The sequence below is a fragment of the Amia ocellicauda genome, chromosome 5, assembly GCF_036373705.1.
Source record: "Amia ocellicauda isolate fAmiCal2 chromosome 5, fAmiCal2.hap1, whole genome shotgun sequence".
NCBI classification, from domain to species: Eukaryota; Metazoa; Chordata; class Actinopteri; order Amiiformes; family Amiidae; genus Amia; species Amia ocellicauda.
Window position 1 is genome coordinate 36,656,248 of NC_089854.1, and position 22,192 is coordinate 36,678,439.

Sequence of the window (22,192 nt, forward strand, 5' to 3'; positions counted from 1 at the left end):
CCCAATGAGAGGTAAAATCAGGTCACAACCAGCTGCATTTCCTTAGCCACTCACAAGGAGCATAACCACATTTTCTGCCATAACCCTTTCAAGTAGAGTGAAATTCCATTACTCTTTTAATCTAACCATCAGCAGGCAAGAGAAACATACACATACACCCTTGCGTCACATCGGACTACAATAAATCTCAGAGCTTCTGTTGTCTGTATTGGATCCACGAGCAAAAACGGTGTTACATAATGTTTTACGATCACAATACATCTTATTAGACGCTATTGCCTGAAAGTATAGTCTGCCTCAGCTAAAACCAGCGGGATACATGGCTGTACCATATGTGCAGCTTCAATATCTTGTCCTGTCATAGATAGGAAATGCAGGTGAAAAAAGGAGAAATGTTTACAACCCAGTGATATAACATAGGATAATTATGCATTTTTAAGTGTGTTGTGTAATAGGGAACATTTTACTGGAGAAAAAAGGTTCTAGAGAAGACAGACTATATGTATATATATAATTTTTATCTTCATGAGGGACTAAAAAAAGCTAGTTACCTTAAAGAGTTCTTATGCCTTTTACTTTTACTTAATGAATGCATAAAGATATAAAGCAGGGTGTGGGGGGGGATGATGGTATACGAATACGCAGATTTTCTGTAGATTAAAATGCAAGATTGAACAAAAACATCTGTCGTCCAACTGAGATATCTTGACTCCAATTTCCTCACCCAGAACTCTCAGGAAGAATTAACTGACAATCATCAAAGAAATGGTAGAGAAAGTTATGTAAGCGGGTCTATACCAAAGCATTTAATTAATAAAACAAGAACTTGTTGCACTAGCACAACAGCCTGAGGTAAATTATGTAAATACTTTCTTTTTTCAATACTCGATGCATAATCAACTTTGCAGGCTGAATTATTTTAGTGTTTTTACAAGAAATTTGAATTGTATTTGGATACACAGGATAATATTTCTCTCTTAAAATAACATTTTGTTGATAATGCATTTCTTAAAACAACTTCAACCTTTGATGTAAGGAATGGTTTACGATCTGCATGACAATAGATGTTCTGCATGACAGTGAATCCATACACACACAACCACACACACGGTTAGATTGCCTAAAAGTTCATTTTGCAATGCTGGTGAAGGTGTTTACCACCCCATACCCCGTATCAGACTGCATTCAAACTGAGGTAATCCAGTCAGTTCTAATTGTCGGAGAATTGTCAGAAGATCTCAGGAAAGAGGTCACTGACCTCCACAAGGGCAAAAAAAACAGACAGATGAAAATATGACTTTCAATCATATTATCCATCGCCAGTGGCGGTTCTAAGCCCTTCACTGGGGGGGCCAGGCTCAATTCAGGGGGGGCCGTGGCCACCCCAGTCCCCCCATTGGCGGCGCCCCTGTCCATCGCAAGGGATTTCATGGCTAGTTAGGAGGGTTTTTACCATTTCAGAAAAAAAGACGAGACACAGATTTAGGTAAAGATTCAATCAGAAGGCTAATTCAATAATCACACAATGATAATCAATAACAAAAACACTCACTCCAGGCATACCACCATACAGGACATCAAGCCACTACCACTATTGTCTTGGCTTTTTAATTAAAACTGGATGAGGAACAGCACAGATTTACTGGTTCATCTTTTCTCCATGATCCATTTCCTGGATAGCTGTTTTCTTGGAGTCTGAACAGTTCACTTCATTAAAATACAGCAAAGGCACTACTGGACAAGCCATCTAAGAAGCGTATTGGCAGTGCAATGCGTCTTCCTTTTACCTTCCTTTTATATTTTAAGCAGTACTGCAGGGACCATTGTTGTTCTGCTTTCCTGATTTCCATCCCCTGGCATGAACAGATATGTACCAGCATCCTTCCCGGAGCCACCTCTCAAAGGCATTCTCTTTCGGCTTCACTCCTACCTCCTGATGAAGTGTGGGAGACATTTTAATCCAGCGAAGAGCCTCGAGGCTTTGTTAGATATGATTCTCGGTAAATAACTTAATATTTCATAAACCACCTGTCCAGAAAGGGGTTTATCAGATCAGAAGGAAGAATGTCAATGCGTCTGGACAAAAAAAAAAACAATCCACATCAAATGGAGATATGAAATTCTCTTACATAAAGTCATTTTCATCAGTCTCACGCTAATATCCCCTGGTGATGTTCACATTTGAAATATTACTGCCCAACATATGCTGCTGTGCATAAGATGGGAAGACTCTGCATGCTTCTCATTGTTTCTAACATATTGCAAGTGTATTTTAGAATAATGCACAAATAAGATGTTTTCTATTTGTTAGTTTGTTTTTCAGAAGTTGTTTGTTGGCTTCATGTGGAATTTGAGCACTCTTGTCACCCTCGCTTTAGAATTTGCATTTTAGCTACATTTAGCTGTGGTACTGATTTACCCAAACAGCCCTAAATTATAAACAGGAAACCTCTGCTATATTTAAGTCATTACACGTGAACATGTGCAGATTGTACAGGTGCACAAATATCCTCTCATAACTGTGATACAAACTGAAATTGAAAGTGAAATGGAAGCTTCCGTGTACAACTTTTATTCAAGTTATTTCAGTCAATTTTAAGTACCAATCAAATACATGAAAGATAGGATCCTCAATAGAGATGCTGTGATATTTTCTGTATGTTTGGTTTCATCTGCAGGAGACCACTGACAAGAGGTTAGCCACTTTGCACATGACAATTTATTTAAACAAAACCTGAACGACTTTCATTTTTTGTGAGGAAGGATTTTTATTCTCAAAGTAAGAAGGAAACCAAGAAGAATCAAAATAACCTTGAGTTAATTCAACTATTATCAGTAATGTACTAGCTTTACATGGCCTTATTTCCAACAGACTAAACAAAGAGGAGTTTTTTAAGGACTTCTATTATGTTATTCATTGTAAAGCTCAACCAAAAGGATTATGAATGAAATACTTTTTTCTCAGAAAAGGGTTCAGGCAGTATAAAGTATACAAAAATGGATACTGCCTGCTGATTTGTTCAATTACTCATCTTAGTAAGCACCACCAGCACGGTCACAGATCTGATTAAACGAACATCGGGGGCTGGTGTGATTGTTGCGATTGTTGCGGGACTGAATCAGCCTGGTTGACGTGAGCAGCTTGAAGCACAGTCTTCATCGCTGGCTTCCCAAGCAGTGAACTCAGAAGGCCAGGTTGACCAGGACTGCGATTGCCCCAGGACTGACAACAGTCTCCAGAGTAAGAGACCAGCTGCACTCAGGAGAACGGCTCTGTGTTCAAGGACACTGTTCTGCACTGCAGCTGGAGCACAGTGTCGTAGCTCCAGCTTTCAATTTCCCCCCCAGACACAATCTCGTTACAAGGCAGTTCCAAATTAGGTCTCAACACAACAAGGAAAGTGTTGAAGGTGCTTTTTCAACTGCTACGCAGAACTGGCTTCGGATTCTCAGACTGTGCAATTGCCTGTGCACTCGGCTCCTTGTTGAGGCTGTTGTTTTTTTGGTTCCTGTAATTGTAAGAGAGCAGGCTTCGTGGGCAGCATTAAAAGGAAGCAGGTGATGCAGGCTGAAAGTCAATGTAAACTTTTTGTCCTTGGTAAGTGCAAATGACAAGCAATGCACGCTCTTTATTTTAACCTTTGAAATGACTGGGCTGATGAATCCATGTTGAAAAAAACACCAAACCCTTCAAGATAGCATCCCACTTCTACCGGGGGAAGAATGTGTGAATTCGAGAGTGCAACAGACTCCTGCACAACCCCATGTGGTAATGGATTCTTCAGGACACACACTTACTCAAACAAATGGCTCAGGGCTGGCATTGTATTGAGAAATGAGCTCAGGTGTTGTCAACAGCAAACCAAAGGATATAGAGCAGGTGGTTTACTCAAATAGCCACTGCAGCAAATTATATTATTTTGTATGTAGAATTCCGGCATTTCTTTACCTTTTCAAAACAAATCAAATAATATTCTTTGGTTATTTCAGTATTGCTTTCGACAGTGTAGGTCTCACACATAAAGCCACAGCATCTATTAATTTGGTAGTTAAAATTCTACAGCAAACAAAGCAGATTTACTTGTACGCTCTAAGTTAATGGTCATAATACATACTTGTTATAATGCTCTGACAGGATCAGTATCAATCTTGTTAATGCTCTTTGAAACAACTTGTCACTGCAGTAGCCATGTCTTGCTGATTGGAGTCTCTCTTACCGCATCAAACTCAAAAGAAAATGATCAAATGTTTCTCTTAACACATTCTGTTTGTAATGTAATGTAACCTCATGCACAAACAACAGTTTATACTACTTATTTTAACCTGAAAGCCCTTACTGATTCACAGTATTATCTCTCCCTGAGAGAAACCTTGACATGATTAAAGGAATCACATATGGAGCCCAAAACAATCCACATAATTAGAGTTTCATCAATTTTTCTATTTTCTCATAGGTGATGGTAACCCATCAATACACATTTTCAAACCACTAATGAAGCAAGGAACTGCTGTCTCACTGTGTAGAAAACCAAACAGATGTACTACTTTGAGGTCAGAACATACGAATAGAGGGGTGTAAAATTATCATTCATTGACTGAGTAAGCCCTTTAACCCAGCATGTTTTAAACGATGATCAACAAGGAAATGCCCCAACACAACTGTTTGATGAAACAACTGCACCCTGATTGGTAACTGACACCGTCGTGTGTGGGTTCCAGATTCTCTGCAAACAGATCGAAAGCACCGCGTTCGGGGGGGTGCGGACTGTCCCTTTCAGGAACAGCTTGCTCTCGGTCACTGCATGCCTGTGGACACCGAGCATAGATACGAAAGTTTACATATTTATGCTCCCGGAGCCCAGAGGTAGTGTTAGGCCTGACGGAGCTACAGCTGAGCTCTTGGCCCCTCTCTCCTGTCTCCTAGTTTTAAAGCAGTTAATGTCATTAGAGTGGCAGACAGCGTGAGAGGGCTCACCATAACTGAAAGCAACAGCGGATGACTGATCTGATCAGGGTTAATGGGAGTGGAGGGCCGCGGTCCATGGCAACACTGCAGCTGTGTGTGTTCATTTTGCTTATCTGCACCCTGAGATCAGGGCCCGCCAGTTCCCGGCCGTCCGTCCAATCACTTCCCTGGCACACAGTGAGGAAGTCATAGCTCTCAGACTGCAGCAGCAACTCAGATACGGAGAGTATAACATTCATATAAAAACATTTGTATTATTATTATTATTATTATTACTATTATTAATAATAATAATAATAATAATAATATAAGTAGTAGTAGTAACATTTAGAATTAACTAAAGGAAGTGTTTATGAAGAGTCAAGCATTTATTTAATACATTTTCAAATAAATACAGCAGAGAGCTTAAGCACTTCTGTAACGCCAACCTTAAGTCAACCAGAATTCTAAAAAAATAAAAAAAAAATAATTAAATTCACCACAAAAGTTGTGAATAAACAAGCAATCTGCAGTAATGGCATAAGGTTAAAGTGTTGGAATGGCAAACACACAAAACATTTAGCTAGGTAACCCCAAACCATTTCTGTCCCTGTGTGATTTGTGTAGTGTAGCCAAGCATGACATCACATGTAAAAGCATTCACTTGCTACGTGTTCCCAAAAATGTATTTTAGAGAACAGTCCCTGGGCAACAGCAGCCACACCCAGAGACACATTAAAATGGACAAGTTACAGATGCTGGGAATGCAGCGAACAAAGGAATGTGAAAAACACACTGCCCAGTCAGGATGGACGATTACACGATGAGAATTTGTTTCAAGTAAATGACAATAACCTGGGTTGATTTAGATAATATGTTGGAAGCTAAAAGGAGTACAGGAAAACAAGAGGCAGACAGAGAGAATAAAGTTGGCTTAAAGCTCTGAAATTAGCCTCCCAAGCAGCCAGTGACCGACAGGCTGCGACAGCTGAGTCATTATCGTCCACAGCAACTGTCCCTGCCCATTAGTCTGAGCTGTGTCAGTGAAAGCAGTCCTGTAAGGGGGGGGGACGGGGGGGGCATAGGTTATGTAAAAATAGAATTAAAGAGGAGAGAATATTGTGTCAAGTCACTTAATCATGTCCACTTTATTCTGTCCTCTGTGTCCAGTAAACACGGGTAAATACGACTTTTTAAACAAGACCCAAGTTTGCTCCGATGCCTTGCAAATCCTGTGAGGAGCAAGAAGAATCCCATATGGAAAATCATGGACGTGCAGAGGACGTGCCCTTTTTTCCCCATGAAGTGCACTATTTGTCCCGATCGGCCCTCCCCCAATCCGTGCTGTGGACCACAACCCGGAACTTGGACAGCACTTCACCCCCCCCGGACAGCACTGGACTTCACCCCCACCCCCCGATGGACCAAAGTGCCCCTTCGTTTGTTTCAGCCACTGCCCCCCCACAAGGCTGTGCATGTGCCTTTGGAAAATCACGTGTTTATGTTCATATGGTATTCAATATAAATTACAAATACATATATAAAAAAAAAAACATAATATTTGTACATATGAATACCCTTCTAAAGCCATTGATGATAAATTCTAAATCCTAAACATACAAACTCTCTACCCCCAATCTCTCTCTCGCACTCCTCTACACTTTTGGGATTTAGGCTACAGTATCACCTGGGCCCCCTATCACACATAATGAACGTTCAAATGAATACAGTGCCTCCTGCTTAGCTGCCCATCTTATAATCCAGTCCCAACTTTTGTTTCTTCAGTCCATTAACTACAGCATTAAGCAGTTCAGATAAAGGAAACTGCAAAGCTGTTCATTCACCATTGAAGGGCAGAGTTGACAGAAGGAAAAACGAAGTGTTCCGGGTAACGCTTTGTCTATACCTGTAGGGATGCTTGTCTTATGCACTGTTCACAGGCTTCTTTATGCGAAAGCTGAAGCTGGTTTTCCAAACACAATTGTTTTAAAAAAGCCGAAGGGGATCCTTCACAGAAGTGTTCGACAAGAAGTTTGCTGTCTAATTCAGACAATGACATTTGTTCCTGTATATCTTGCTTTCAATTGTGAAAGCCCTGCTAGTTTCAGGGAAGTATGCATCAGAGCTGTATTAATGCTTATTCCAAGGCTGTTTATGGTATGTTGATAACAGCATTGTGTTTTAAGCTTCACTCCTGTTAATAAAATAGGCTGAATAGGCTAAATATATTTCTTAAAGCTTAAGCACATGACAGCATAACATGTTGGTAGTAAGACAGGTCTTTAGAAGCACTGAAGCTATGAAAATGACCTGAATAGCAAGTTAGAGAAAATTCTGCCACTACCTCTAAACAGATCCGCACGTTATTTATTTAGTCCATTTATTTACCAGATGTAGGCTATGTACTTGCTTGGGGCATGTTTAAAACATAATGGAGGAGATGGAGGGGAGAAAAAAACTAACTCAGAGTGATATCATTTACAGAGAGGGTCAACTTGACATTTTAAAAAAGGTATTACAGGAACACCCCTACACACACACACTCACAGACGCACGTACGCACACATACACACACACCTCCACGCACCCATGACTCATCACACTGCAGTCAGATGCTTCTTTCCAGCGGTACAAAGAGACACAGAGCCCCACATTTCTCCCAGAAAGAGGTTTGTTTAAGCCTAACAGCTCCTTCTGATTCACAGTACTGATCTGAGGGCTGGGGAGCACAGACTACTGTCGTGTCTATAACTTTTGGCAGAGGAAACGAAAGCACCAAGAGCAGCAAACTATAGTCACAGCATACCAAACAGACTTAGCCCACACACCCACGAGGAGCAGAAATTGTGAGATCCTTATGTTTTTCATAGGACACAATTTGACCCCTATTTTGTAAACGTATAACATATGGGATATATTTTAAATCTATTTCAGTCTGTAATGCGTACATTTATTTTGTGCGTGGAGAATTTTATACACCAAATTTTATGCTAAATCTTGACAATGTGGAGAACCCATAAATACATAGATTAAAGTGCAGAATTAAAAGAGGGAAGAACCTCTAACATGGCTGTCCAACAGAGATATCTATGTTAACCCCTCGGCTTCTTGGTTAGTATTAAGATCTGTAGGGCTTATTTGTTTTAGGTTTTATTTTATTATTTATTTGTCTTAATGATTATATTAAATATTCTTTACGACCTTCTAAATTAATATGGGTGATGCTGTGTTATCGAAGTGCTTATACATGGTTGGTAAGGAATATATAATGCTGACAGGATCAGAGTGCCCCCAATTTAACTTTTTACACATAGTCCTCACAAGGGATGAAAAGGTATTTCACTCCCAATACGCCCTGTGAGGAAACTGGCTGTAGTTGATTGTGAACTGTTTAGCATTTGCCCTCTAAAGATGGTCAAGGGTTTCACTTGACTTTGGGGCCTCCTTTGATTAAACTGATGCACTCTGTCAGAGTCATGTGAAACTGTGTCCAGGACCAGATCACAGACTTTTGTGCGATTGGAACGTTTTTATTTACTCTACTTTACTCTACTAACATTGTTCATAAAACTGGCAAAACATTGTAGCAAGCTTTTCACACCTTAGTATAAATTTAGGCATACTTAATTACTTGGTAGAATAAGGAGGAGGAGGAGAAGGAGAAAAAGATGAAAAAAATCAATCTAAAGAATCTGCCAGTACAAATGATGACCTCTGCTATATATCACAGCGGTTTTGCAGAGTGATGGCGGTTATAGAAACACAACAAAAGCTGATGTGTCAAGACAGTGGTCACACAAATTGTGAAATAGCAAAACCCTGAAAACAGTTGCAACGGAAGTTCATATTATTGCCAGGTGGCTGCTGCTGGCAGCCAGTGTGAATCAGATTTGATTTCTCTGTGGCTCAGCTCCCTCTGGAAAGCTGACCAGATCTTCCACATGAGTGTCCATGCGACTTCTGGTCGTGATTTGTTTAGATGGGTTTTCAAAACACTGGCACTGTGTTTTAAGATGTAGTTGCTGTTATCTAAAACCTCCTGCTTCCACTTACCTACACTCACCTAAAGGATTATTAGGAACACCTGTTCAATTTCTCATTAATGCAATTATCTAATCAACCAATCACATGGCAGTTGCTTCAATGCATTTAGGGGTGTGGTCCTGGTCAAGACAATCTCCTGAACTCCAAACTGAATGTCTGAATGGGAAAGAAAGGTGATTTAAGCAATTTTGAGTGTGGCATGGTTGTTGGTGCCAGACGGGCCGGTCTGAGTATTTCACAATCTGCTCAGTTACTGGGATTTTCACGCACAACCATTTCTAGGGTTTACAAAGAATGGTGTGAAAAGGGAAAAACATCCAGTATGCGGCAGTCCTGTGGGTGAAAATGCCTTGTTGATGCTAGAGGTCAGAGGAGAATGGGCCGACTGATTCAAGCTGATAGAAGAGCAACTTTGACTGAAATAACCATTCGTTACAACCGAGGTATGCAGCAAAGCATTTGTGAAGCCACAACACGTACAACCTTGAGGCGGATGGGCTACAACAGCAGAAGACCCCACCGGGTACCACTCATCTCCACTACAAATAGGAAAAAGAGGCTACAATTTGCACAAGCTCACCAAAATTGGACAGTTGAAGACTGGAAAAATGTTGCCTGGTCTGATGAGTCTCGATTTCTGTTGAGACATTCAGATGGTAGAGTCAGAATTTGGCGTAAACAGAATGAGAACATGGATCCATCATGCCTTGTTACCACTGTGCAGGCTGGTGGTGGTGGTGTAATGGTGTGGGGGATGTTTTCTTGGCACACTTTAGGCCCCTTAGTGCCAATTGGGCATCGTTTAAATGCCACGGCCTACCTGAGCATTGTTTCTGACCATGTCCATCCCTTTATGACCACCATGTACCCATCCTCTGATGGCTACTTCCAGCAGGATAATGCACCATGTCACAAAGGTCGAATCATTTCAAATTGGTTTCTTGAACATGACAATGAGTTCACTGTACTAAACTGGCCCCCACAGTCACCAGATCTTAACCCAATAGAGCATCTTTGGGATGTGGTGGAACGGGAGCTTCGTGCCCTGGATGTGCATCCCACAAATCTCCATCAACTGCAAGATGCTATCCTATCAATTTGGGCCAACATTTCTAAAGAATGCTTTCAGCACCTTGTTGAATCAATGCCACGTAGAATTAAGGCAGTTCTGAAGGCGAAAGGGGGTCAAACACAGTATTAGTATGGTGTTCCTAATAATCCTTTAGGTGAGTGTATATACTAATAAGGAGAAGGTAAGCACAATACAGAATACAGAATGGCATAATAACACGTATATTTAGAATTAGAGGTCACTTAGCACAGATATCCTGAAGTAGAAAAATACATTTCCAGGTCGTTATAGGGCAGTTAATAAATCTGTACATTAAATTTGACAATTAATGTTTATTGTGTAGTTAAGTCTGTAAAACTGATACACCACAGTGATTGTTTCTTAAGATTAAGTTTAAGATTGCAATTACTGTTATTTACCATGGCAAAGAAAACAACGTGAGTGAGAAGCACTGTAATTTAAAATAAAAATGTGTGTCTATTTGAGAGAGCGGATGCCAAGGTACAACAATGGCTTGTTGCGTTTGTTGTGTTATTGCTTTTGATACTTACTCAGACCAAGTTAATCATAGTCTTCCCACAGTGGTTTGTCTTGATTAATTCGGACATTGTGATTATAACACTTTCAAATCAAGCAACTGGCAAAGACTGTGCTGGGAAACAGGTGATCTGCAGCATTTTGCACGACTCCATTTACAGCTGAAGTGAAACAGAAGACGGACTGATCCTGCTATTGATGGGGGCTTCTGTGACGGATAAGCTCTGTCTCTTCCCCTAATGAACACAGAGCTCCTACACAGATCTGGCAGATTAGTCCATGTCCATAATCCATCTGAAAAGCCTGATAGCCAGGCAAGAGTGGCAGGTGTTTTTTTAACTGTCAAGTGCTGAGCAAGAGACACCACAATGCACAATGCAGGTATAATTCCTTGTAGAAAGCAGCTCATTTGCTTAGGTTTTTATTCATTACCATTTTGTGGCTAACCAACCACTACAGACAATGCACTTGTGTGTGGTTACGGTCTCTGCAGAATGTTTAAAGGTCACATTTGATCTGCAAGTAATGGCTTCAGTTAGAATCCTGCCAAAGTGTACTTATTATCACACAGAAACATGCTGTAGCAGTCATACATGCCTCATATGCTAATGGATTTGGGTCCTTCCAGGATTGTGTATCGTTCACTTCTGTAGCAGCTACTGAAACACAGTCACTGGGCCTTTTTCGGCACAGTATCAGATTTCAAAAATAAAATGCCATTACTGTTTTCAAACATACACACAGTATATTTCTAGGAAATAATTGTTCACCTATTTAAATGTGCATATTGAAGATAAATACAAATTGTACTCAGCAAGAAGGAAGAGTTGTTTGTGTTTTTTACACTTTGTTCTGATAAGATAATATAATAAAGTTATAAAAATAATAATAATCAAAGGACATTAACATATTTACAGAGTTTTTTAACAAGCCTGCATACTCAGCATTTATATCAAGTACACTAATATGGTCCCTTTGGCATTTCTGCCCCACAAATTGAAACGCCATTCAAACACATAGCCCTGTGTTCTTTTTAAGATTTCCCATCTCATTATATCAACAGATCATGCAATACCTCGCTATGAGAAACAACTATCGATTAACATTTCTAACTGAATGAGGTTTAAATAAGGAAACATGCTAGGTGCTTCTGGTTATGAAGTGTGCTGTGGTAATCTCCCGGAGAGCTGCATGTGATGTGGCCTTCTTTACTGAACATGCCATTGCACCTTCGCAAGCCTCCCACTGCAGTGATTCTGACATGCCCTGGCATGGCTGGTCAAGTGAGGTAAAAACTTGCATTACAAAAGCCATGCTGACCCAAGAACAAACTACAGTAACAGAAGACAGGAATATCAGTTACAGACTGACTTACATCAGTTGCTCCCAATCCTGGTACTGGGGACCCAGCGTCCTGCTGGTTTTTGATCCACCCTCAATTAACTAAAACCTTACTTGAACCAATAATTTGCTTTGTTTGATTTTTAAATTTAAATTACTAAAAGTTGGAGAATCTGGTTACTTTTATATTCAACCTGACAAAAATACACAAATATTGAATTATCTCCCCCACTCCAAATAAACAAAAGACAAAGTCTTTTGTAAAGACTAAATCAAATGACACTTCACATATCCCCTCTCCTGGCACCACAAATACATGTTCAAACGCCATGTGATTGCGTGTACACTATTCACAAATCTAATACTTAAAGCTTGAAGACAGTCTATTGTTTAGCTCTTGTGAAAATATAATGTGAATAAAGGGTGCCTGGAAATACAGCAATCAGTAGAGGTGTAAGAACAAACGATGCTTTCACCTTTGTGGCTGAAACAATTCCCCACAGGGAACAACTAATGACTTGACATTCTCAGGAGAACCTGTTCAGTATTATTCTGTTGTTGAAGACAGTGGACGATTACGACTAGAGATGACCCAATCTGGCAACATGAGGAACAGTCTGCAAGTACCCTCTATACACATCTATATACCCTCCCACTTTGGTAAGTGCCGTCAGAGGCAAATTTCCCTTCACTGCAACTAATCATTTTGATTCCATCACTGCCTGTCACTCACAAGAAATGTCACATCAATTTTCACCACTATTTAACCAAGTTTACAGCAACTGACACTTATCACAGTCTGAATTTTAAAGTTGTAAGGGAAGGAAAATGTTCTTTTAAGAAACCGAAATGGAGAAAATGCACTGTTGACTCTTTATATGTCTCAGACAGCTTTCTAACTTTAGTAGAAGCGGTAATTTGTTGGGTGTTTCCGTTAGAGGCCTACAGCTTCAAAATGTGAAGCCTACATCAGATTATGATACATAAGGCACTACTCTATACTGTGGATACATATGATTGGCTATATTTAATCACAGGTACGACTATGTGAATTAATATTCTCATGAGGACAGTTTAGGAAACAATCAGCGCCCGACCTACATTAATCAGGTCTCAGAGACGAGAAAATACTGAATCCTGTTGAGTTTTCACAATATGGTAGTCCTTGGTGGGGAACTGCAAACTGAACACACAGTGAGAGAGTCCAGCACCTTGCCATTTCCCTCATGTTGCTGGAGACTAGGATAAAAAAAATCCATAGTCCATATGTACTCTGTACTTTTGTCTATTGGCCATTGTGGATTAATAAAATGAAGATGGTCCCCAACTCTTTGTCACTGACTGACTGTGATTGGTCTGTTAATTGGCCGGTGACAATCATGTTAGTCATTTATGAACACAGAGGTTCAAAATCTCCTTGAGGTCCACAGGTAAAAAGAAGGCTATATTAAAAGGCACATATATGAGGGATATAACATCAGAACAAGAAGGAGGCAGATATTTTGGGAACTATCACAGATGCAAGAACAATCCATCATAGTCCTACTTTATTGGCATTGCTAATGACATGCAAAAGTACATGACTCATAGGTCAAATCACAAGATTACAGTTATCAGCCACATGACAGCTATATGAAAAGCTTTGAATCGACTGTATGCCAGTCATTCCATCTTCAAAATTACCCATAAACCCAGAGAAAAGCAGGAGCAGAATGGCAGCTGTTCAGAGTTAGTAGTCACTGTGTGTTCCCTTCACGTCTATTGCTCTGTTGCCTGTTCGCTTTCACTCTTGGCTCGACTTGTTTTATTGCTCAGATTCTCAAAGAAGGATTTTATTTTTTACCCTTTTATACTTCATCTTGTAACACACATAATACATGTTAATAATGTAATCATATATTTTCTGAACTGTAAAAGGTCTACAGTGATTCCAACTCTAAAACTCTAAACTTTAAAACGTATGTTAACAAAAGCAACAGTTTCCCCATTATTGTAATGAAGCTCTTGTTTAGCGATAGCTGGTAAGCTTCAAAAAGCTTCAGACGACATACAGATCATGATATTCCACCATTCTGTTCATTGTACATGGTTTTTTTTTGTACTATTGTGACTGAGTGGGTGTTGCAGAGGACGCCAAGATCTCATGGCACTTGAGGATTGGTATTTTAAGCAATTGTCTTATTAGATTGTATTGCATGAGTGCTGTGCTTTACTGGGAACAATGGGATATTCTTTGAACACAGTCTAAACAAACCAAGGGTGGGATTATATCAAAACTGACCCACCCAATAACAGGAAACTATAGAAGTGTACTCTTTCTTTCTGATACTCAAAAATGTAAACTGATGTACAGGTTTCTAGTTTTCTATTAGTGGACGGGTATTTTTTTTTTATCCAATCCGGCCCTGAGATTAATGTGGCCTTGATTAAATAGAATAGGTTTGAATAGATATGTGCTATTAAACAAAATGACTAAATAAATAAAACCTGAAATGGCACAATGAAATACAAATAACAATGTCTGCTTTCTGAGGCCACACTGAGGATTACTACTGTGTTCAGAAGACACAAATATTAGAAATGATTAAGTCTAGCAAGAAAATGAAATCTTAAAATAATAATAATAATGATAAATACTTTTTTCACCAACAATAAATTCATAATGGAAACAAAATACGAGTATCAATGATGATTCCAATGTATCCCCCTTTTCTCCCCTTGTTATTGCTTTTCAATCATTCCTGTATGCATCCTGTATGCATGTCACTGAGCCTGTTATATTCCACCATAAATCCTTCCTTGGGGTTTGCATGTAGATGATAATCTCGTTGCAGATGGCACCGTGAAACTGTGAGTGCACGCTTTGCAGAAACAGACATTGTGCAGATCCCTGCTGCAAAGCCCACAAGTAAACACGAGAGCGAAAGCTGTTTTTTACAACATAATTTAACATTTTGTAACTAACGCCATGCTCTGTTGCACTTTCTTTTTAACAATTCAGATCACAGATATGTTGAGTTTTCGAGTGGGCTGAGTGTTTATCGTCATCAAACCCCAATATGTTACTGCAAACGTGACATGATCAGTTTGCTGCTGCCTTGTTGCACTGAAAGAATGTCTTATTCAAAATACCTTATTTTAAGAAATAGTTTGAAACCACATATTCAGCTTTGCATTATAATTTTGATTTTATTAAAATGAATGCATACACAGCTGTATTTTCACTAACAAAAAGAAAATATGGAATAAGACACTTGTTCTCTTCACTTCATTGACACAGTATAAATAAAATAGTTTTGGAGAACAAATATAGTCAGGTGCTCATGGTAATTAACAGTTTATTGGTCAACTATAACGTTTTGTTAGTTCAGGCAACCACGCTGTGTTATTAGTCTGCTTCTGAGTTTAGTTCCTTCCAGGATATTTAGAAGTAGCAGTAGCACTAGTAGTAGTAGTAGTAGTAGTAGTAACAATAGTAATAGTAGTTGTTGTACTCCCTTCATACAATCACTAACTCCTGGCTGTTATAATGGGGGATTTCAATTTCCCAAACATAGACTGTGAAAGCCTAGTTGGGACTACAGAAGCAGAAATAGAAATGGTTGAGATGGTAAATGACTGCTTTCTAACTCAATTTGTCAGGGAACCAACCAGAGAGAGTGCAAGTATTGACTTGATCTTTTCAAATTACCAAGATAGAGTCAGAGGAACACTAGTTAGAGAACCAATGGCAAATTGTGATCACAGTATGGTTAGTTTTGAGGTATTCTTTCAAAAAACAAGGACCAAGTCTAAAACAATTGTCTACAATTTTAGAAAAGCAAACCTTGAAGGTATGAGGCGGCACTTAGAAGAGGTAGACTGGAGCACATTGGATACAGATTCAGTTGAAAATTGATGGTTACATTTTAAGAATATACTACTTGAGGCTCAGGAGAAACGTAGCAAATTGATGACCAAAAAAAATTGGCCAAAATGGTTTAATAGAAGTATGCAAAAAAAAAAAATCGAGAAAGAAAATGTTGTATAGCGCATATAAAATGGATAGAGATTAAACAAAATAAAAAGAATATGTTGAACTCCAAAGAGATCTTAAGAAAGGGATCAGGAAAACAAAGAGGGAAATAGAAAGAAACATAGCTCTTGGAGCTAAAACTAATGCAAAGAGCTTTTTTCAATACTACAACAGCAAGAGGTCAATAAAGGAGGAAGTGAAACAGCTAAAGGGCAAAAATTGAGGATCCTGGAAAACGAACAAGATGTGGCAAATGTTCTAAATGAGTATTTCACAGAGGTTTTTACAAAATAAAAAAACAGAAAACATGCCACAGGTTACCAACCAGTCCAGTCAAACCCTAAGAGAGATCAGGATAAATGAGGAGGAGGTACTAAAGGGACTAGCAGAATTAAAACACAGATCACCTGGGCCAGATGGGATATTTCCTACAGTACTTAAAAAAATGAGGGAAATTATTTATAGGCCGCTACCTCAAATATTCCAAATGACACTTAAAACAGGGGATGTGCCAACTGACTGGAAGACAGCAAATGTCATACCAATCCAAAAGAAAGGGGACAAAACTGAGCCAGGAAATTACAGACCAATCAGTCTCACCTGCATCACTTGTAAAATGTTGGAGAAAATGATTAGACAGAAAATAGAGGAGCATCTTAATGAAAACAATACTCTTGGAGATAGTCAACATGGGTTTAGATGAGGCAGATCATGTCTTACTAATTTATTAGAGTTTTTTGAACATGCAACTGCAGCTGTAGGTCATGTGAAAGCATATGATATGATATACTTAGATTTCCAAAAAGCTTTTGATAAGGTTCCACACCAAAGACTGATCCTCAAATTGGAAGCTGTAGGCATTCAGGGTAATGTAAGTAGATGGATTATGAACTGGTTGATGTCTAGGAAACAGAGGGTGTCGATTAGAGGAGTCGCTTCTAACTGGAGTGAGGTTGTTAGTGGAGTTCCACAGGGATCAGTACTAGGGCCTGTGCTTTTTCTAATCTATATTAATGATCTGGACTCTGGGATAGTTAGCAAACTTGTCAAATTTGCAGATGATACTAAAATAGGTGACTCAGCAAATACAATCTTGGCAGCACAGGCTATTCAAAGGGACTTGGATAATATTCAGTTGTGGGCTGACACCTTGCAGATGAAATCCAATGTGGACAAGTGCAAGGTAATACGTGCAGGTAACAAACATGTCCACTATAATTACACTATGGGAGGTACAGATCTAGATGAAGTAACGCATGAGAAAGACCTAGGAGTCTACGTGGACTCCTCACTTTCTCCATCCAAACAGTGTGGGGAAGCAATAAAAAAGGCAAACACAATGCTAGGGTATATTGTCAAAAGTGTAGAATTTAAAACAAGGGCAGTGATGTTCAGACTGTACAATGCACTAGTTAGAGCTCATCTGGATACTGTGGACAGTTCTGGGCTCCACACTTCAAGAAAGATATAGTTGCTGTAGAGGCAGTTCAGAGGAGAGCAGCCAGACTTATTCCAGGTCTGAAGGGAAAGTCCTACTGAGAGACTGAGGAACTGAACCTTTTCACCCTGGAACAGAGGAGACTACGTGGGGACTTGATCCAAGTCTTCAAAATCATGAAAGGCATCGACCACATCAAACCAGAGGAGCTTTTCCAGATCAGCAGGGACACACGCACCCGGGACACAAATGGAAATTGGGCTTCAAGGCATTCAAGACGGAAAACAGGAGACACTTCTTCACACAGAGAGTCGTCACAATCTGAACAAACTCCCCAGCGATGTGGTTGAAGCTGAAAATTTGGGAACATTTAAAAATGGACTGGATAGTATCCTTGGATCACTTAGATATTAATGGACACCCAACAAGCACGATGGGTCATATGGCCTCCTCTCGTTTGTAAATTTTCTTATGTTCTTATATTCCTCCTATTGTTCTTCCACTACAGATACTACATTTCATTCAGTGATCCTACTTGATACCTAGAAAGTTGTCTGTATGTTTATACTAGATATGATCAATAATTATTGATTTATATGTCCAGAATATCACTTCTCCAGAGCAAATTGTGACATTTCAGTGTCAATACGTAGCAGAAGTCAATCATAGGTTTGATAGCCAATCAGTATTGAGGATTTACAACTGTTGGAGTTGGAGCAGATGCCTTTAGTTTAAAATATAATTACATAGCATATTATATACAGTACCTCAATCCATTCTCTATTAGCCTTTTCACACTGACACATCGTAGCTGAGCTTATCGGCAATGCAAGATAAGCAGTCTTGCTGTGCTGGATGGCAGCCGGGCTGATGTATTTGTATGAGTTGGCTGGACAGAAGGCCCTATTGCAGTGCCTTCTTGAGACCCTCTCACTGCAGCATCCTCTACCCAGGTCAAGCCCTGCCCAGGTTACGACACGATGTCCAGCAGGTTGGGAACACACTCTCATCCTGCGGTTTCAATACGCAGGTTAGATCAGTAGTCACTGAAGGAAGCACGCTCTAACCAGGTCAGCCCTGGCTTTTCAGTCACTCCAGGTCACCCTCTACCTGTGTCCGTGCTCTCACCCTCTCTCAAGCCAAGCTGCTACAATGTGGGTCATAACCCATGCTGGTGAGCTAGAGTTAAAGGACCTTGAGATAGGAGTACAATGACAAACACATGATTGCAGCGGTTGATTAGGCCCTGCCAGAAATGTGAAGCTTTTTCTTTCTCCATCAGTGGATATGCAGTTCAAGAGGTGGAACCATGAAAATCCTGCCTGTTTGGACAGATGCCCATTGCCATGTACAGGCAGAAGCCATGCAGGAGGAACCTGAAGCTTTGAGCAGAACATACAGTTCATCTTCAGCCCACCAGCTGTTCCCGTCCAAGGGCCCAAGGCACTTCCCACCCCTGAGAGGGTAAGGGCATTACATGGGCAGTGCTTTTAATTTAAATCTGAACAGAAACCAAGGCCAAGTGCATAGTACCTCTGCACAGATGTTGACTGGCATTTGTTTTAAACACAGAATATTAAAAAAATAAAAGAGAATTAGATTGTGATACTCCATTAACATGGATTTTCATAATCTTTTCCAATAAATATGGGCCACAGAACAGAGATAACAGCTAACAAAATATTAGGTGGGTTTCTTTATTGACTATTTTTGTGTTTCTCTGTTTGAGTTTCATGTGTGGGCTCTGGCAGAGACGGGACCAGGTTGGTGGAAAGTCAAAACAGCTTGACCAAGGAACTCTGAGCTGCTCTCATGACAGAATAATGTTTTAGACCTTCAAATTCACTACAAGGGTCCATGCTGTCATCTGGGCCAATCATCCCCAAAACTGCTGATTGTAGTTTGAATATTAATATGAATCTGCCATGTCCAAAGTAACTGGATGAGCTAGCGTTGGTAAAATCAAATGCATCAATTCACTGTTCGTAAAATGGTTAAGCTTGCATCTTCCTAAGCGATCCCCATCTAGTATGAAACCATCACCTGCTTATGGAAATATTTCAATATTCAAAACTGCAAGTCACCAAGCCTGAGGGAGGTGTTAAGGCAGATTCAGATAATTGATGTACTATCTTTGTTTTCCCCATCACAAAAAGTAACAAATGGTGAATGACTACTGATTTGCATTTTTCCCCCAACACACATCCAGTGCATTATTTTAGTCAGATCAGGAACACGTACAAAATGTAAAATGATAGTCCCTCTGTCACTATATTCCCTGGGATTTCTCTAGGATGAGTATTGAATCAGCCCTGTCAGAGAAAAACAGGGCTTCAGTCTCTGTAATGGTACAGTGATAGTATGGTCAATGTAATATTAAAGCTGTTTTACAATAGGTAGAGAGATGCATTACACTCAAAAACCTTGGAGAGAAATCCCTAGAATATTATGTTTAACGTAGATGTTAAAATATAGCAGTAATAATAATGACAACATAATAATTATTTTCGTTATTATTATACAACAGAAAGAAGGCAAGCAAAGTGTACACATGCGTATTCCCTGCGGCTTCCTCCCTGTCCCCTAATCTGAGCCTGTTAATCCCAGAATGCCCCCGATTCATTTGTTCTCCTGCCAATATGTTTCAATTCAGCCAAGAAGAATTAAATTACACTCGCTGAGAAAAGAGGGAGAAATCATACCCTTCCCCTTTATGGATATGAATATCGACAGCCTACTAAAGAGAAAGGGGGGCATGCCGAGCATTAGGCTACTTAGTCCAGTCCTTCCTGACTGCAAAACTATACTAATCTGTACTGATGTCTCAAATTATACCGTTTAAACAAATGAGTCGCAAATGATTGGACAATGTCCATTCACAATGCAATGTGCAACGCAAAATGACAAGCGCAATAACTTCACGATTGTCTTAACTTTGCGTGGCACATTTTCCGAGGACATGAGCCTGTCTGTTGCATTAGAAAATACCAGCCATTTGGGTCTTATCGCATACATAATATCGTAAACCTATGCCACAGTAAAGCAGAGATAGAGCACAGCGATAGCCACAACTTTAGTGCTGGAAAGCCATACATAAAAACGCTAGGAGCTCTTTTCATAATGCTTACGGACCTCATACACTAGGGTCACAATCGCTTTAAAAAGCACAAACGCACCGTCTGGATCGGGTTTGAATGCATAGTTCACGTACATATGAAACTCGTTTTTGCCGAAACAGAATCACCTCATGCTCCAGTTCGTAGCTCTGCAACTGAACGAAACGCGACGGTGCGTCTACACCCCGCACAGCATCGTGCACGTCCTTTAAATAATGCACATGCACCACAAGCAGGGGATGGCTGCTTGAGAGAGGCTGCTGGCCGGAGACGACACAGCCTCTCAAGGTGACACACGAACGCAGACACGGCATACAATGTTGCGAAGTAGATCTACCTACCAAACACACCGTAGTCGACATGCATCCCACAGAAGCGGCGCCAGTATACACGATTCCCTGCCAATAACACGCATCAGCTTCGGGAAAAATGTGCCCGCAACTATCACCCAAAGTTTTGCAGCTAGACTTACATGCACGTATCTGAAACACAACTTCGGCCACCGCTGTCGTGTGCGCCGCCGTCACTCTGGAGGCGCGAAGAAGAGCTACTTACGTGCCCAGGATCTCTTTGAACGCAAACATCTTCTTGATGTCGTCCACTTGCTTCTTCCACGACTCCTTGCCGGACTCCCCGTTCTCCCGCGCCATGCTGCACCGTGAGGGCGAGAGCGCCTGTCTCCGCGCCGCCGCTCTGCACGCTTCACACGGACTTCCTGTTGTCGCTTTTCTGCCCCGCAGCGAGAGCCCGCGTCGGCTGCTGTGTTTGCGGTGCGCTGCTGCTGCGGTCGCCGCCCCTCACGGTCCTGCCCTCCGGCGGCTCCTCGTCTCTGTCCGACGGGTGCGGGAGTCGCGCCGGTCTCGCAGCACCGCTTACACCTGTGGGCTGATCCGGTTAATAACGCGTCGGTTCGGGGGGCGCAGAGACACGTCGCCTCCGTCTGTCCGGCTGTAAAAGCGCTTCACCCGGTGGAGCTGTCACTTTGCGGAGACGTGCGGGGAAGTCTCTGGGCAGAAGGGCTCTTCTCGGGGGGATGCTTTATTGAGCCATGCCGGCTGTGCCATCGGTTGTTATGGCGATGCGGGAGAGAGTAGGATGCTGAACACCGCTGAGCATGTGTGTGTGTGTGTGTGTGTGTGTGTGTGTGTCAGTGTGTGTCAGACTGAATGACTAGAGATAATTCGCATTGCACCAAAACCACGCTCACGTCAAAGACAAGGGGTTGTACTGTGCCAAGCGGACAGGCTTTTTTTTTTTCTTTTTTTTGCAGCAGCAGGTTGTTCCGAATAAGACCGTGAGTGACTATAACACCAGATAATGCCATCTGACGGGCACAGCAGAGGTCAGGGGATCGTAATTGTATTAGAAAATGATCCCTTCTAGGAGGCTTGAGCTCGTGCAGTTAATTGGTTAATTGATGGTCTCGTGGGTTCCTTTTTTCAGAAACGAATGTTTTAAAAGTTTGAAGCAACTCTGAATCAGACATGATATCCCACACAGCCTTATTAGAAAGTTGTTTCAGTTTTTTTGAAAGCTACCCGATATGGCTACACTGGGTTTATATCATGCATTCTGTAACATTATGGTCAAGTTCTTGCCTTTCTCCCTGTTATTTGGTATTTTAATTCATGTATCTTTCATATTTCTTGTGATTGTTTATTCATAGATTATTTTGTAATGAATT

General features: G+C 40.6%; 1 protein-coding gene across 1 annotated transcript in view; it reads right to left on the bottom strand.

Moving 5' to 3' along the window:
* camk1da (calcium/calmodulin-dependent protein kinase 1Da) overlaps positions 1 to 21,653 on the bottom strand; it is a 114,873-nt gene extending 93,220 nt beyond the window's left edge. The window contains exon 1 of the mRNA XM_066705032.1: positions 21,064 to 21,653. Within this exon, the coding sequence (XP_066561129.1) occupies positions 21,064 to 21,158 (95 nt within the window). The 5' untranslated portion in view covers positions 21,159 to 21,653. The remainder of the gene's footprint in view (positions 1 to 21,063) is intronic.
* Between the last annotated feature and the right edge of the window lie 539 nt (positions 21,654 to 22,192).